General features: G+C 47.2%; 1 protein-coding gene across 4 annotated transcripts in view; it reads left to right on the top strand.

Annotated features, from left to right (window-relative positions):
• Positions 1-15412, top strand: part of Slc43a2 (solute carrier family 43 (amino acid system L transporter), member 2) — a 47717-nt gene that overhangs the window by 8991 nt on the left and 23314 nt on the right. For all 4 annotated transcript variants that reach the window (XM_013016497.1, XM_013016499.1, XM_013016501.1 and 1 more), the window contains 3 exons: positions 2279-2486; positions 4144-4199; positions 4861-4937. In XM_013016497.1, the coding sequence (XP_012871951.1) occupies positions 2279-2486; positions 4144-4199; positions 4861-4937 (341 nt within the window). The remainder of the gene's footprint in view (positions 1-2278; positions 2487-4143; positions 4200-4860; positions 4938-15412) is intronic.

Raw genomic sequence — 15412 nt, 5'->3', positions numbered from 1 at the left:
TTATTCCCCTGCCTTTTATTCCCCCTGCCTCCCGCCCCCCCCTCCCCCCAGCTCTTCTTTCTGCTCATATCTAGGCCTGAACTCAATGTCTTGTCTTGTACTTGCTAGGCTGGCACTCTACCATTTAAGCATGCCTCTAGCTCAATTTTCTGGTTAACTGGAAATGATGTCTGGAGGGCTTTTCTGCCTGGTCTGGCTTTGAACCATGATCCTTCAGATCTCAGCCTCCTTAGTGTCTGGACCAGCTGCTTTCTTTACAGTTGTGTGAGGCAGCCCTGAGATGCCTGGGCAAGCCTTTGCCTACCTCAGCCTTACAGCCCTGGCACCAAAGGGCTGCAATTGGGAAGCAGTTAGTTATCTGAGGAGCAGTATTTCCTTGGCTCTCTGGTGTAGCCTTGCATCTAATCAGTCTGTCCTGTCTCTGTGGGATTAGTCAGCACCTCTGAACTAGCAGTCCTGCTGAGGACAGTTCCTCAGTCTCAATCTCAGCTTGTCCCCATCCTCCCCCACCCCTCGCTTAGCTACCACAGCACTTTTTTCTGCCTTCTGTGTTCTTTCTTTGCTGGTTGGACTTTGGAGGGGGGCCCTTAAGGGCTGAAATTACAACACAGGTGTGGCTGACACACCAGGCTTTAGCACCTAACAGGGTCTGGGTGTGGTCACAGGAGACAGCCACACAATAGCCCAGAAGAACAATAAGAAAAGCTGCATCTCGAGGCCAGGTATGTTGGCAGCTTACATGTAATTCCAGCTACTCTGGAGGTAGAGATCAGGAGGACGGTGTTTCTAGGCCAGCCAGGGAAATGTCAGTGAGACCCGACCTCAATAAATAAGCTAAATGTGGTGGATTGTGCCTTTTATCCCAGCTAAATAGGAAGTATAGGTAAGAGGATCACAGTCCAAGGGTGATCCAGGCCAAAACTCAAGATACTACCCGAGAACAGAACTAAAGCAAAGCAGTCACTGGTGACTCATGCCTGTAATCCTAGCTATTCAGGAAGCTGTGGCCTGGAGGATTGCAGTTCAAAGCCATCTGGGGAAGAAACAGTCAGCTAGACTCCATTTCCAAAATAACCAGCAAAAATCAGGGCTGATGGTTGGTATAGCTCAAGTGGTAGACCACAAGCTGAACAAGCAAGTCAAGCAAGCATGAGGCCCTGAGTCCAAGCCCTAGTACTAACCCCCTCCCCCCAAAACATAAAGATGTAAAGCACCAGGCACCAGGCCCTCACCTATAATCCTAGCTACTCAGGGTGCTGAGACCTGAAGATCCCAGTTCAGAGTCTGGGCAGGAAAGTCCAACAGACTCTTACTTCCATTTCACCATCAAAAAAGCCAGAAATGGTGTTGTGGATCAAGTGCTAGAGCACTAATCTTGAGTACAAAAGCTCCCAGGCCCTGAGTTCAAGGTCCAGGACCAGTCCTCCCAAAAAATAAAATAAGTAAGCTGAGTTCCAGTAGCTCACACCTGGAACCCTAGCTACTCAGGAGGCTGAGATCTGAGGATCATTGTTTAAAGCCTTGGGCAGGAAAGTCTGTGAGACTCTTATCTCAAATGAACTACCCCAAAAAACCAAAAGTAGCTTCCTTCCTTTTCTTGGCTTGAACTCAGGGTCTGAGCACTATCCCTAAGCTCTTTTGCTCAAGGATAGCACTCTACTACTTTAAGCCACAGTGCTATTTCCTGTTTTCTGGTGGTTAATTGGAGATGAGTCTCATGAATTTTCCTGCCCAGACTGCTTTAACCATGATCCTCAGATTTTAGCCTCCTGAGCAGTTAGGCTTACAGATATGATCATACCACCAGCACCCAGCAAGCACAACTTTTTTTTTTGGGGGGTGGGGGAGGGCTCCGGTAGTGGGGCCTGAACTCTGGGCCTGGGCGCTGTCCTTCAGCTCTTCAGCTCAAGGCTAGTGCTCTACCACTTGAGCAATAGCACCACTTCCGGCTTTTTTTTTCTGCTTATGTAGTGCTGAGGAATTGAACCCAGGGCCTTATGCATGCAAGGCAAGCACTCTACCACTGAGCCACCTTCCCAACCCAAGCACAACTTTCTTTACTGGATTCTCTAAATGGTCTTTGGTGTGAAAGTTTCTAACTCTTAGATTATTGCTTCAGAGGACTTGGGTCAAATAGACATCCAGGCTTGCTGTGGATTATTGGAACCTTAAGGGCCCCGGAGCCAAGTCTGGTATTCCCAGTGGGGTAATGGAATGGTGTACCTGCCCCTCTGCTCTTTGGGAAAGCCTGCCATGTTCCTTTCCTCTATATTCACAGAGAATGTCACCAATGGCACAGTGGGAGGCACCGCAGAGCCAGAACATGAAGAGGTGAGCTGGGTGAATGGTTGGCTCAGCTGCAAGGCCCAGGATGAGATTCTGAATTTGGCCTTCACCGTGGGCTCCTTCCTGCTCAGTGCCATCACCCTGCCCCTGGGCATCATCATGGACAAGTATGGTCCAAGGAAACTCAGGCTGCTGGGCAGGTCAGTGTGGGATCCTTGGGGGCAGAGGGTGGACAGGTGGAGCCCTTGGGTTGCATTTCCTGGAAAGGAGCTAACAAGTACACTGTAAAAGCCTGGATGGATTGTGTTAGAAGGTAAAATAAGGGACTCCTTAAAAGGAGTGTGTGTGTGTGTGTGTGTGTGTGTGTGTGTGTATGTGCGTGTGCCAGTAGTAGGGCTTGAACTTAGAGCCTCTCACTTTTACTTGGCTTTTTCACTGATGGCTGCTGCTCTACTATTTGAACCATACCTCCACTTCAGGCTTTTTGCTGGTTAATTTGAGACAGCAGCTTCTCAAATTTGTATGTTGGGCTAGCTCAGAACCTAGAACTTCAGATCGCAGACTCCCGAGCAGCGAGGCTTATAGGCATGAGCCACTGGTTCCCAGCTCCCTAAAAGATTTTAAGCATGTAATCTTAATATAAGCACATGCAAATACAAACTATATGTATACCTGTCTTCCTTCCTTCCTTTCTTCCTTCCTCCCTCCCTCCTTTCCTCCCTCTAGGTTTGAGCTCCAAAACTACAAATATACATACATACAAACATACATATATACATAAACATAGATACATACAGCTCTAAGGCTAGAGCTGTATGGCCAGTTTCCAATCCATTGGCCCTCTTTTTTTTTTTTTTGCCAGTTGTGGGGCCTGGGCGCTGTCCCTCAGCTCTTCAGCTCAAGGCTAGTGCCCTACCACTTGAGCCACAGCACCACTTCTGGCTTTTTCTGCTTATATGGTGCTGAGAAATTAAACCCAGGGCCTCATGCATGCAAGGTGAGCACTCTACCATAAGCCACCTTCCCAGCCCCATCTACTAGCCCTCTTAAGTCAGGGTCTCTCCAAGCCATTTCCCATTGGGAATAACCACCTTTTCAGGCAATAGCTTATAGTGGATAAGTCCTATGCCCATGAAGGGAATGTGTATAAGATTGGAGAATTAGTGCCTTTCACTCTAGTGAAGAGACTAGCTTCCAGGGAAGAGCTAAGCAAAGGAGTTTGGAACCAGCCAGACATTTACCCTGCCTGGTAGGTCATGTCCATGCTGTGGCTGAGTGGGCCCAGGAACCTGAGGGGTGAATTGTGTGCTTTTTCCCTCCCTAGCCTGGGCCCATTCCAGTCCAGTCGGGGAGGGGCAGTGGAGTATGGCATTCATAGAACCAGGCTTTGGGGCATCCATTCTGGCCTAGTCTCTTAGGTAGGAGATCTTGAGAGAAATTAGGGGTTTGGATTTTTGGTTTTGGTTTGCCTTTTTTTGTGGGGGTGGGGAGATAGTGCTGGAGATTGAACCCAAGGCCTTATACATGCTAGGCAAGTACTCTACCATGGACCTATAAACCTAACCTAACAAAAACTTAGGATTTGCATTTTATTTTTAATGAGATTTATTTTCCTCATTAGTAAATTGAGGCCAACTACAGTATTCTTCTTTGTTAATATTGGAGAATGAAACCTAGGGCCTTGTGGATGTCAACCAAGTCGTCTACCACTGAGCTCTGCCCTCAGCCCCTAGAATTGGAAATTAAATAATGATTGTAAGTGCTCTAAAATAACACGTAGTATCTCCCCATGATAAGACTGCATGATAGTGTCAACAATGCAATAATACACAATGTACTCTCTCTGCTTGGTTCTAGTGCCTGCTTTGCTGTCTCCTGCTTGCTGATTGCATATGGAGCAAGTAACCCAAACTGTGAGTATGCCTTTGCTCTACTCCTTCATCAGGAACTGGGGAGAGATTGTCCAGAGGCGCTTCCTGGCTACCTGCTCTTAGATACCGTACCTGTAGTCCTTGCCTGGAGTAGGCAGCTGTTAGGCCTCTATACTCAGTTTCTTATCTCAAATGAGTGGTCAGGTAAGAGAGTAATCCACCCCAAGAAAAAGTCTCTTGGGGTGATTTACTCTCTGTAGCTCTCAGAGTGTATGAAGCCCCCAACTTCTCAACAATAAAAAGATGCCTGAGAAGTGACTTGCTCTCTATCCTGTTCAGACCCATCCATTGTTTCAAGCACTTTCCGAACAAATACCAAAGTAGGATCTGCATTTTGCCAAAATCTTCACCAGGCTCCTCCCCAGTTTTTCAGAAACCTAGGTGTGTAGTGTCATTGAGAGTATTGTGGGCCTCTTGCTTGCTGCTAGGTCAGCAGACAAAGGAGGACAGATGTGTGCTTTTTATAAGAGCTCAAGCTCTTGGTAGGCAGGAGGAGGAAGTACTAACCCTCTATAGCTTTTCCTCCATTCAACCTGCATCAGATGGGAACCTGTTCCATGCAGAGGGGTGGGGCGGAGGGACCAGGCCCTGGCCTCCCCAAAGATTATCTATGATTCCTTGCTTATGACTCTATTCCCTACAGCTCTCTCTGTGCTCATCTTCATCGCCCTGGCTCTGAATGGCTTTGGTGGGATGTGCATGACTTTCACCTCTTTAACGGTAAGTATTGACTGATTGATTATCTATCTATCTATCTATCTATCATCTACCTATTTATTGTGACAGTACTGAGGCTTGCACTCTCTTTTGGCTTTTTCACTTAAGGATGACACTCTACTACTTGAGTCACACATCAGCTTTCAACTGTTGAGTTTTTTGTGGGTTTAAAAAAAATTTATTTTAAAGAAGATCTTTCCAGGTGCCAGTGACTCATACTTGTAATTGTGGTTCAAAGCCAGCCCAGGCAGGAAAGTCTATAAGACTCTTATCTCATAAACTACTTAGAAAAAGCCAGAGTGGTGTTGTAGCTTAAAAGAAGCTCAAGGACAGCATCCAGGCTCTGAGCTCAAGCACCATGACTGGCAAAAAGAAACCCAAACAAATAAACAAACAAACAAAAAACAGAGAGAGAGGGAGATTGAGTTTTGAGTTTAGTGATCTGCAGAACTTGACACAGCCGGGGCTGGGAAGGTGGCTCAGTGGTAGAGCACTTGCCTTGCATACTCAAGGCCCTGGGTTCGATTCCTCAGCACCACATAAGCAAAAAGAAAAAAGCCGGAAGTGGCGCTGTGGCTCAAGTGGTAGAGTACTAGCCTTGAGCTGAAGAGCTGAGGGACAGCGCCCAGGCCCAGAGTTCAGGCCCCACGACCAGACCCCCCCCCAAAAAAAAAAACAAAACTTGACACAGCTTTTATTGGTTTCTACTAACTCACTTTCCATTCATCCACATTGCCTGATGTGTCAAGCAAGGCCTCCAGTAGACACAGTGACTGCAGCAAAGCTGGTCATGGTCTCGAGCTGGGAGGTCTTGTTGGTGGCAGGGCACTGCTCTCAGGCTGACTTCTGGCCTTGACTTTAGCACGGGGAGAGCTACTAACTAGCTTTGTGGCTAGGGAAGAAAAAAGAGCCACTGCCTCCCCCTTTCTTGAGTTCTGGCTAACAGTTAAACCCCAAAGCAAACCTCCCTGAAATCTCCCCAGTCCTTCCCTCTGCCTTACCCAGACCTGAATGAAAAACTCAGAGGAGCACCTGTGTCTTTCTTCTTGGTTTTCTCAAGGCCAGAACACAGCAGCCTCCAAAGAGGAGAGAGAGTTGTTTCTGCATGATGCCAAACACCCATTTCTTGGGAGAACAGGGTGCCAAAAATAGGCTTCTCTTTGAGATGGAAATGGGAGCTGAAAGAAGGTGCAGGTTGAAAGAAAGAAAGTCAAAGAAAGAACAGAAGGGAGCTCTCAGTAGCTTCACCTGGTTGGGCAAGGGCACCATTCATAGCTACTTTTCTGAGACATTTCTGTTCAGCAGAGAAATCTCATCTGCCTCAGTTTCCCTGTGAGAGAGGTTTTAAGATACAACACCTACTGTTACTATTTGTGGTTTCTGATTTCCCTCTCTGCCGGTGAGTCAGGAGTCATGCTGTTGAGAGGCCCTTGTTTTGTTCTGGGAGCTCTGGGGACTTGTGGTTCTTTGGTGAGGAGCTTGAAGAGGTGCTGGCATCTCTGTGACCCGCCCTACGGCTTTGAGCCAGAGGCCAGGCCCAGTGCTTTCTCTGTGTCCCCTTCTGGGCTTTACCGTGCTGGCTTTGTCCTGGCAGAGAGGATTAAGTGTCTGGGCCTAGGTCCATGGACATGGAAAGAACATTGCAGTCCATGTTTGGTGAGTTCAGGCAGTGTGTGTTTGGTGTGCTCTGGGTGTGAGTGTCTGCAGGGTGTGTGACACAAATGCCGATGACTGGCTTGCTTTGCCTCTGCTTGTACCTGGAAGATTTACTTTGTACTCTTTAGGGCTTATGGAGTTCTTTGTTTAGAGACAAAGTCTCATTATATAGCCCAGGTTAGACCTGAACTTGCTATGTGGCCCAAGCTAGCCTGAAACTCTGGATCTTCTAACTTCTACCTCCTGAGTACTAGGATTATAAGCATCACCATTCTCAACTTTGTGTGTGTGTGTGTGTGTGTGTGTGTGTGTGTGTGTGTGTACGCCAGTCCTGGGGTTTGAATTCAGGACCTGGGTACTGTCCCTGAGCTTTTTTTTTGCCCAAGGCTAGTGCTTGAACTACTGCTCCACTTCTGGCTTTTTTTTGTGTGTGTGTGTGTGTGGTTAATTGGAAACAAGTCTCACAGACTTTCTTACCTAGACTGGCTTTAAAATGCCATCTTCAGTTCTCAAACTCTTAAGTAGTTGAAATTATAGGCATGAGCCACCAGTACCCAGCCATTCTTGACTTAAAAGAAAAAGTTAAAACTTTTTAATCAGTTACATTAAAAAACAAAAACAAACAAACAAACAAAAATCCCTACCTCCTCCCCACCACCCTTGCAAAGAAAAAAAAATGACAACCTCTCAGAGAAAAACAAATGTGGAAACTGTGGGAAATATGTTCACGCTGTCAGAAGTACACAAATTCCATTAGGTTGTGTAAATTGTGAAACAGGAGTCGTAGTTCTGTTTGTTCTTGGACAGTGTAAAAACCACCATTCCTTTCATCAAGATGAAAAATAAAAACTTGGCATCCCTTGCATTGTTTTAGTCACGCTGGATCTCTGTTATGGCAAGTCTGAATTTCAAGGATAAAAGAACAAGATGGTCCAGGGGGATTTAAGCTCCAAAGTGTAGAATGATGCTTTGTCATAATAAAATATAAGATAAATAAGAATGGGTGTACTCAGTTGTTGAATGTGTACCTAGCATACATGAGGCCCTGGGTCCAATTTCTGGCACCACAAAAAAAAAAAAAAGTAGGTTTAAGAGCACCATACCATGAGCCCCCTTTAAGAAATCCTTTAGGCTGGGTATGGGTCTAGTAGTATACACCTGTACTTGGGAGGCAGAAGCAGAGGCAAGATAATCTCAAATTCAAGACCAGCCTGGACTATGTAGTTAGGGGCTGGGAGTATGGCTCAGTGGTAGGGCACTTGCTAACATGCTCAGGGTGCTGAGGTCCATCCCCAACACCACAAAAAAAAGAAAGAAAGAAAGAAAAGCATTTTATGACTCTGGAGCTGTTGTCCAAGTAACTTTTATGAGAAACAATAGTCTATAAACATTCTTTTGTGTGTGTGTGTGTGTGTGTGTATGCCAATCTTTGGGCTTGAACCCAAGGCCTGGGTGCTGCCACTGAGTCTTTTCGCTTAAGGCTACTGTTCTAATACTTGAGCCACAGCTCCATTTTGGGCTATTTTTTTTTCTTTTTATCTTTCTTTCTTTTTTTTTTTCCAGTCCTGGGGCTTGAACTCAGGGCCTGGACTCTGAGCTTCTTTTGCTCAAGGTTAGCGCTCTACCACATTGCCACTGGGCCACTTCAGCTTTTTCTGTGTATGTGGTACTGGGGAATCAAACCTAGGGCTTCATGCAGGTAAGGCCAAGACAAGCACTCTACCACTGAGCCACATTCCCAGTCCCACTTTGGGCTTTTTTGGTGGTTAATTGGATATAAGAATCTCACAGACTTTTTTGTCCAGCCTGGCTTCAAACTGTAATCTTAGCCTCCTGAGTAGTTTAGGATTGTAGACATGAACAACCAGCACTGGGCTTTTTCTTAGTTTTTATGATTATAAAACAAGACTGTTGCTGGGCACTGTTGGCTCACTCATGACTGTAATCCTATCTACTCAGGAGGCTGAGATCTGAGAATTTCAGTTGGGCAAACAAATTCAGGAGACTCTTATCTCCAATTAACCAGCAAAAAGCCTGAAACAGAGCTGTGGCTCAAGTGGTAGAGCACTACCCTTGAGTGGAAAAAGCTAAAGGAGAGCTTGAGACCTTGAGTTCAAATCTCAGGACTAGAACATGTGTACATGCATGCCCCCACACACATACACAGAGAATATTTTCATTCTGCAAAGTGAATTATAGACTGCAAAAATCTTTTTTTTCTCCACCAGTCCTGGGGCTTGGACTCTGGGCTTGGGTGCTGTCCCTAAGCTCCTTGTTGTTTTTTTCTTTTTCTTTTCCTTCCTTCCTTCCTTCCTTCCTTCCCTCCTTCCCTCCCTCCCTCCCTCCCTCCCTCCCTCCCTCCTTCCTTCTTTCCTTTCTTCCTTCCTTCTTTTTTTTGTTGGTTGTGGGGCCTGAACTCTGGGCCTGGGCGCTGTCCCTCAGCTCTTCAGCTCAAGGTCAGCGCTCTACCATTTGAGCCACAGTGCCACTTCTGGATTTTTCTGCTTATGTGATGCTTAGGAATCGAACCTAGGGCCTCATGCATGCAAGACAAGCACTCTTCCACTGAGCCAGCCACCTTCCCAGCCCCTTTCTTCCTTCCTTCCTTTCTTCCTTCCTCCCTTCCTTTCTTCCTTCCTCCCTTCCTCCCTTCCTTCCTTCCTTCCTTCCTTCCTTCCTTCCTTCCTTCCTTCCTTCCTTCCTCCCTTCCTTCCTTCCTCCCTTCCTTCCTTCCTTTCTCTCTCTCTCCCTTTCTTCCTTTCTCTCTCACTCCCTTTCTTTCTTTCTTCCTTTCTTTCTTTCTCCAGGGGCTTGAATTTAGGGCCTGGCCATTGTCCCTGAGCTTTTTTTACTCAAGGCTAGCATTCTACCACTTGAGCCACAACACCACTTCTGGCTTTTTCTGTGATTAATTGGAGATAAGAATCTCACAGATTTCCTTAGATCCAGGCTAGCTTTGAACCATGATCCTTAGATCTCAAGCTCTTGAGTAGCTAAAATTACAGATACCAGCCACTGGTGCCCAGAGACTATAAAAATCTTAAATCTTCCTTCATTTGTTTTGGAGTGTGTGTGTGTGTGTGTGTGTATGTGTGTGTACATCTTCAGCATTACTTTAAATCTGTATATACCATTGTTATTCCTTTGAAAAAACTGTTATTACAATTTGTTCTTCACAAATCTTTTGCTTTTCCTGTCAGTACTTAGAGATCTGTCTTCTTATTTTAAATTCTAGAGATCTCCCTCATAATTAAACAGTTCCATATTATTCTGTAGTATAGATGTAACGTAATTTATTCAACCAGTCTCCTACTAATGTACATTTGGATTGGTTCCAAAATTTTCCAAATTAAGAATGCTGTCTAAGTGAACATCCCTGAACATGTATTTTCGTAAAATAAATTCCTGGAAATGTAATTTCAGGGCCACAGGATTAGCATGTTTTAAATTTTAATATGTGCTGTCAAATGATCTTCTAGAAGGTTTCCACGCTGGTACTTCCCAGAATGACTGAAAGGGCTTTTTCTCTATCTTATTCTAAGACCATATCATTGATCTTTTAAACCAGTCTGACATGGTAAAAAAAATTATATAGGATGATTTTTTTAAATTTCTTGAATTATCAGTGAGAGAGTCCTTTCACTTCTTTGTCATTTGTATCTCCTGTGAATTGCTTCTTTGTAATATTTGTCTATTTTATTTTTTATGCTTTGTAAAGAGCTTTTTCAAATTCAAAGAAACCAGCTCTTTCTGAGAAAAAGATCTTGCCCTAGAGTTTTTAGACCTCTGCATGGCCCAGCCCATGAATAGGCATCAGCTGGGCTGCATACCTCCTTGAAATTAGTTGCCGGCAAAACGGGTATCAATGTGCTGCTCTGGGCACTTGCTTGTGGGAGTGCCCAATGCTTTTTTCACCCTCTGAGGCTCTGTGTGAAGGCTAAAACCATGAGTCAAGGCATTCTCTGAGCTCCTGGCTGAACACAGGCAGGTGAAAAACTGCTCAGACTAGACAATACATGGGCAGAAAACCCAAATTATGGCACAAATCCACTGGTTATCATAGATTTGTATAAGGGAGGCTGGTCCTCTGAGATCTCCATTCTTGGATTTAGAGCTGGGGATCAACAAACTGCGGCCCGCCCCCTCCCCAGGCCAAATCCAGACCTCTGCCTGTTTTTGTAAACAAAGTTCTGCACACGTGCCTGTTTGCGCACGTGTTGTCTACAGCTGCTTGCGTGCTCAGAGGCAGTCCATGACACAGACCATATGGCCTGCAAAGCCTGAACTGTTTACTGTCCAGCCCTTTACAGAGAAAATTTGCCAGCCTTTGATCCAGGCTCCAAGAAGCTGCTAACTGACTATTCCCTGACTGCCCGCATGCCCCCCCTGCCCCCCCTGCTACCCCCCATCCTATAGTTGCAGATGCCAGCTCTCTAAGCATTTTTTTTTTGCCAGTCCTGGGCTTGAACTCGGGGCCTGGGCACTGTCCCTGAGCTGCTTTTGCTCAAGGCTAGCCCTCTACTAAAGTCACAGCACCACTTCTGGCTTTTTCTGTTTATATGGTACTGAGGAATCAAACCCAGGGCTTCATGCATGCTAGGCAAACACTCAACCACTAAGCCACATTCCCAGTCCTCTAAGCACTTTTGAAGTCATCCCCACCCCTACCCACAATGTGCAGGGGTCTCCTTGGAGATTCCCCTGTACCATGTGGTGATCTCATGAGAACAGACCCCGAAGGGAGAATGAGGAGCAGGTCAGCGAGGACAGGCTGAAGCTCTTAGGTAATGCTCTCCGGCTGGCTGAGGCTTCTGCTGAGCAGCGCTGAATCTCCTTCTGACACAGCCCAGGCCTTTAAAAAGCAGAACCGGCTGCCACAGCTCTCAGAGATGCCACACGACACCACAATGGCACTTTCTGTTTGTCTCCCACCCATGTTCTCATTTTGGGGACAAAAGAGCCTTTAGGGTTGCCTTCAGGAGCTTCCTAAACAAAATCTCCTGCTTTTGGGGGGAACAAAGATCTAAAACTGCTTTTGGGCTATGGATAATTGCTCCTTGATAACATGGGAAAGAGGATGCATTACCATGGAAACCCTAATTCAGGGACTTTCTGAGTCTCAAAGGGTTTTGTGTGGCATGAACTATTGTCTAAATGAAGTAAACTGGGGGCCATTGCCTCCATTGGTGGGGAGAGGGGTCTTCAAGTCGGCAAAATTCCTTTTTCTCACAACCTAGGAGGAGATGACCCACAGCCCCCCTCCCTCACCGCCCCCCCCTCCAGAGCCTGAGAAGTCTGTCCTTGGGTGATTCTTCCCTCTGGAATGATGGCTCAGCAAACACTCTCCTTTGCCCCCCTAATCAACAGCTAAGGCTGGCAGCTCAGATCCCTCCCTGTAGTATCAGGCCTGGGTCAGCGTGTGGCATCCCGGAGGGAGGGGTGCCAGGCCAGTTCACGGGGCCAGTCTTCCCACCCCACCCCCGACATCTGGTCAGTACACTGGCGTGTTTGCTCAGTGCCTTGCATTTGTGCAGCCCTTTAACTCGCTTCATCAGTTGGAGCACAAACACCAGCCGGCGCCCAGAGATGCCACCACCCTACAATCCAGGGCCTGGGTTGCTTAGAGATGGGAGCAGATGTAGCCAAAATTGTGAACCTATCTTTTCCACTTCAGTACCCTGACCCCTGTCAGTTGTGGGTAGGATGGGAGAGTTCTGGGTTGAAACCCTCACAGAAGAGGGGTTACAAATGTTGCTAGCTAGCTGTACTCCGCACTCAGGAAATAGTTCTCTCTGGGTTTTTCCCATTTGATTCAACCAAGTCTGACTTTAAACCCAAGATAGAAATGAGCCCATGGGAGGTGGAGTGGAGTGTGAAGAAAACACAATAAACACTTGGCCAAATCCCTGAGGGACGGGCAGAGGTGAGCAGGTTAGCCTTCCTCCTTCTAGATCCTGACTCTACCCTCAGGGAAGGTGGCTGAATTGGGCTTCTACCTTTCTTTGGACAATCTAGGTGTCAGGTGGTCAGGGCCCTCTAGGGCGCAGAGTCTGTTTGGCCTCCAAGCTTCCTTATTTCTGGTCGTGTCTTGGGACCCCAAAGCAATCAGCTGAGTACTGTTGGTTGGGAAAAATTCACCCATCAGAAGTTTCGCCTCATGAATTTGCTCCAGCATGTGACCTGGGCTAGGGTGGACAGAAAGTGCAATGGGGCCATTGGCAGGGCTGGACCTGGCAGATGGGGAGGGAGGTAGCTGGAGGAAAACGTTTCCCTTCCCTTTCCCTTTAGCAGTGAAGCGGAAAGGTGACCACAAGGACCTTCTCCTGGGTACTGTGTGCTCAGAGGCACCTGGTTTGTTTGCATTAGGGAGTGGGCCAGCTTTGCTGAGTCGGCTTATCTAGACCAACCAGTACCTGGATCCCGGCCTCTACAGGCTATAGGGAGCATTAGGTGTGTCTACCAGCCACCTGAGGACAAAGCTCACCTCTGCAAGGGGCCTGAGGACCAGAATGCCAGCCCCTAGTCACTGCTTGGCACCCAAGCCTACCCAGGATGTGTGTGGGGCCAAACTGTGCCCCAGGGCTAGTGGACTTGGCAAGCCATAGATTTGGGGGCAAAAAAATCAATGCCAGAAATACTATATAGTGACCTTCCATCCCTACCTGTCACCAACCCCACAGCCTGCCCTGCAGGCTCCTAGAAAGAGAGGCATCTTAGAGTCCTCCAAGGAGGAGAGGCCACTGTGTGACCCAGGGCCTTGGCCTCTGGGAACTCTTGTCCAGTGGCGGTGCTTGGTGACCAGGAGGCCAGGGGAGGGGCTGCCTGCAGCAGCTGTTTTCCCTTCTGGGAAGGTCACACAGCCAGGCCTGTTTATGGCAAAACGGAGGGGCTGAGAGAAAATGAGTCATCACAGGTTTCCCTGGGTGAGGGGAAGGGGGTCCGTGTGGAAGGCCCAGCAGCCTGGGCCCAGAAAGCAGGTTTTGCCCAGCTGAGCAGAAGCAGCTGAGTGGCTGTGACAAGATCCAAAAGCCAGGAGAGAGGACTGCGTTTCCCTCCGTTTCCCTCCCGAGAGCCAGCTTGTGAGTCGGGAAACAGCCTCTGCCGAGCGTTTCCCCTGGCATCCGTCATTGCAGCATGGCTCCAGCTTCCTACTTGGCAGCAGTGCTGGTTCCTCCCCATTACCGGGCCCTTACGCCGGCCCTAGGCACCCAGCTCAGTCAGTACCGAGCCAGTATGCCATCACCACAGCTCCTGAGCAAGTCATATGTGCAGCCCAGGCCAGGCAGAGGCAGAAGGAGGAGAGAGTGATCCAGAAGGGATGGGCAGACCCGTGAGGGAGGAGACCCCCTCACTGAAGAAAAACAAGGGTGAGTCCGCAGGCAAATATGCACATCACTGTGTGGTGTGGCCCTGGACCATGGGGAGGTCAGCCAAGGAAGACCAAGGAGGGGAGGGGAGAGGAGAGGAGGATGGGTTTTAAAGAAGCATCCAAGGGGATGTAGGAAATCTCCAGTGGGCAGGAGTCAGACCACATGCTAAATAAGGAACATGTAAGAGGCAGGAAAAGTAGGGGGAACTGCATTGGGCCCAAACTGAACTGTATATCAGACCTGGCTATGGGAAACTCTGTAAGGCTGTGTAGCCTGGTAGCTATGCCCAATTCTGACCAGTTTTGAGTCTTGAATTTGACCTTCACCAACTAGGAGGTGGGGGGGGTCCCTTAGCTGCTAAGTTTTGACAATAATCACTGATACTTAACACAGTACTTTCGAGAGTCTTAAAAATAATATAGAATATTTAAAGCAGTTGCTACTGAAGCCAGGCACCAGTGGTCTGTGCTTATGACCCTAGCGACATTGGGCGGCTGGTGGGTAACACTTGACTGTCCTCCAACTATATGGCAGGCTGAGATTGAGAGGATCTTGGTTCCATGCCAGTGGGGGTAATAAAGTTCACAAGGTTCCATTTCAGTGGAAGAAGCTGGGTGTGGTGGTATGTACCTGTTGTTTCAGTTAAGACAGGAAACCTAACTTCGATCCAGGTGTATAGAAAAGGGCCGGAGGCTTGTTCCAGGTGATAGAATATACCTGCCTAGCAAGTGTGAGGCCCTGAGTTCAAACTTCACAACCTAAAACAAAAACAAAATGAGAAACAGTTGCTACTATTATGTGTATTATTACTTAGTGTGAAGGAAGTCACATCAGATTGCTCCTGGGCATAGCCAATGAGATAAAAGTTTCCTGGCAGGAAGACAGCTGTAGGAGGATGGGGAGAAGCAGCCTAAGAGACATAAGTTAGTATTACCATTTAGGAAAGTAATTTGTGCCCACAGAGAAACCTGTATTCTCCTGTGCTTATTCTTGGTGACCACACATTGATTGTTATCAGGATGTTTATGCTTTGGGTTTTATCAGTCAAGGTCAACCTTAATATTCTTTTCAGAGCAACTTCATCTGATACAAACACTAGGTAATCCTTAAAAGCTGCAAAAACATTTAGCTACCTATTTTAAAGCTTCAGGCTGGGCATGGTAGTTCATGCCTGTAATCTCAGCCCTCAGAAGGGGGGAGGGAGGAAGATTTAGAATTTGAGGTTAGCCTGGGCTACTTGGCTATCTATCAAGACCCTGTTTTAAGAAGATCTAAACATAACAACAACAACAAAAAAGCCCTTCTTTTGATTAAAAAACAAAGTGATGTAAGAAGTTAAATGAGCTGGGAGCAGATGGCCCACGCCTGTAATCCTAGCTACTTAGGAGGCTGAGATCTGAGGATCACGGTTCAAAGCCAGCCTGGGCAGGAAAGTCCGTGAGACTTTTTTTT

Source organism: Dipodomys ordii, unplaced genomic scaffold (assembly GCF_000151885.1).
Source record: "Dipodomys ordii isolate 6190 unplaced genomic scaffold, Dord_2.0 Scaffold31, whole genome shotgun sequence".
Lineage (NCBI taxonomy): Eukaryota > Metazoa > Chordata > Mammalia > Rodentia > Heteromyidae > Dipodomys > Dipodomys ordii.
This window is presented reverse-complemented; position numbering and strand designations above follow the sequence as displayed.